The sequence below is a fragment of the Oncorhynchus kisutch genome, unplaced genomic scaffold, assembly GCF_002021735.2.
Source record: "Oncorhynchus kisutch isolate 150728-3 unplaced genomic scaffold, Okis_V2 Okis07a-Okis12b_hom, whole genome shotgun sequence".
Taxonomy (NCBI): Eukaryota; Metazoa; Chordata; class Actinopteri; order Salmoniformes; family Salmonidae; genus Oncorhynchus; species Oncorhynchus kisutch.
Window position 1 is genome coordinate 6,775,465 of NW_022261984.1, and position 2,214 is coordinate 6,777,678.

General features: G+C 41.4%; 1 protein-coding gene across 1 annotated transcript in view; it reads left to right on the forward strand.

Moving 5' to 3' along the window:
* Positions 1-576, forward strand: part of LOC116360070 (protein sidekick-1-like) — a 40,319-nt gene extending 39,743 nt beyond the window's left edge. The window contains exon 7 of the mRNA XM_031814581.1: positions 295-576. Within this exon, the coding sequence (XP_031670441.1) occupies positions 295-566 (272 nt within the window). The 3' untranslated portion in view covers positions 567-576. The remainder of the gene's footprint in view (positions 1-294) is intronic.
* Positions 577-2,214: the final 1,638 nt, after the last annotated feature.

Below are 2,214 nucleotides of genomic sequence, written 5' to 3' on the forward strand. Positions count from 1 at the left end.
TATCTTCTCTCCATCTCCATCTCTCTCTCCATCTCTCTCTCTCTCCATCTCCATCTCTCTCTCCATCTCTCTCTCTGTCTCTCTCTCTCTCTCTCTCTCTCTCTCCCCATCTCTCTCTCCATCTCCATCTGTCTCTCTCTCTCTCTATCTCTCTCTCTCTCTCTCTCTCTCTCTCTCTCTCTCTCTCTCTCTCTCTCTCTCTCCTCTCTCTCATCTCCAAATCTCTGTCTCTCTCTCTCCCCATCTCTCTCTCCATCTCCAATTCTCTCTCTCTCTCCCTCTCTCTCTCTCTAGGTTATGTGATATTGTGGTGTGTTTCTGGGTCAGCAACGGGGTCAGGGTCAGGGTCGGAGGGCAATGCATCCTGTGAGGAGCGAGCTCTCTCTAACTCTACCCTGCAATACAAGGTCACCAGCTTGACCTCTATGACATCATACGCCCTGGAGGTCGCCGCCATGACAGCGGCAGGAAGAGGCGTGGCCACCACCTCCACCATCTCCTCTGGAGTTCCACCAGGTCAGACAACACATCATCATCATCATCATCACATTCCATCATGTGTATGAGACGTCCACAGCATCACAGAAAGAGAGTGAGGAGCTCAGAAGATGCCATTATCTTTACCTCCGCTGATAAGTGGCTGTTACTGCACCGGCCATGATACACAACACACACACACACACCACCACAGACACACACAACACACACACACAACACACACCTGGAGTCACAATCATGTAGAACTTAGACAAACAGTCTTGTGTGTCTGCGCAGAGAGAGAGGCAAGATGCAATCATTATACCCCTTATTAACCACTAATAGCTACGTCATTATTACCCTTATTAACCAGACATAGCTACGTCATTATTCCCCTTATTAACCAGACATAGCTACGTCATTATTACCCCTTATTAACAGACATAGCTACGTCATTATTACCCCTTATTAACCAGACATAGCTACGTCATTATTAGCCCTTATTACCAGACATAGCTACATTAGTCATTATTAGACCTTATTAACAACCAATTACAGATAGCTTACAATTATTACCCTTATTAACCAGACATAGCTACGTCATTATTACCCTTATTAATACCAGACATAGCTACGTCATTATTACCCCTATTAACCAGACATAGCTACGTCATTATTACCCCTTATTAACCCAGACATAGCTACGTCATTATTAGCCCCTTATTAACCAGACATAGCTATCACTTATTAGCCCAGACATAGCTACGTCATTATTAGCCTTATTAACCAGACATAGCTACGTCATTATTAGCCCTTATTAACCAGACATAGCTACGTCATTATTACCCCTTATTAACCAGACATAGCTACGTCATTATTACCCTTATTAAACCAGACATAGCTACGTCATTATTACCCCTTATTAACCAGACATAGCTACGTCATTATTACCTTATAACCAGACATAGCTACGTCATTATTACCCCTTATTAACCAGACATAGCTACGTCATTATTACCCCTTATTAACCAGACATAGCTACGTCATTATTACCCCTTATTAACCAGACATAGCTACGTCATTATTACCCTTATTAACCAGACATAGCTACGTCATTATTACCCCTTATTAACCAGACATAGCTACGTCATTATTACCCCTATTAACCAGACATAGCTACGTCAATATTACCCCTTATTAACCAGACATAGCTACGTCATTATTACCCCCTTATTAAACCAGACATAGCTACGTCATTATTACCCCTTATTAACCAGACATAGCTACGTCATTATTACCCCTTATTAACCAGACATAGCTACGTCATTATTACCCTTATTAACCAGACATAGCTACGTCATTATTACCCTTATTAACCAGGAACAATAGCTACGTCATTATTACCCCATTATTACACCAGACATAGCTACGTCATTATTAGCCCTTATAACCAGACATAGCTACGTCATTTATTACCCCTTATTAACCAGACATAGCTACGTCATTATTAGCCCTTATTAACCAGACATAGCTACGTCATTATTACCCCTTATTAACCAGACATAGCTACGTCATTATTAGCCCTTATTAACCAGACATAGCTACGTCATTATTAGCCCTTATTAACCAGACATAGCTACATCATTATTAGCCCTTATTAACCAGACATAGCTACGTCATTATTAGCCCTTATTAACCAGACATAGCTACGTCATTATTACCCTTATTAACAGCAGA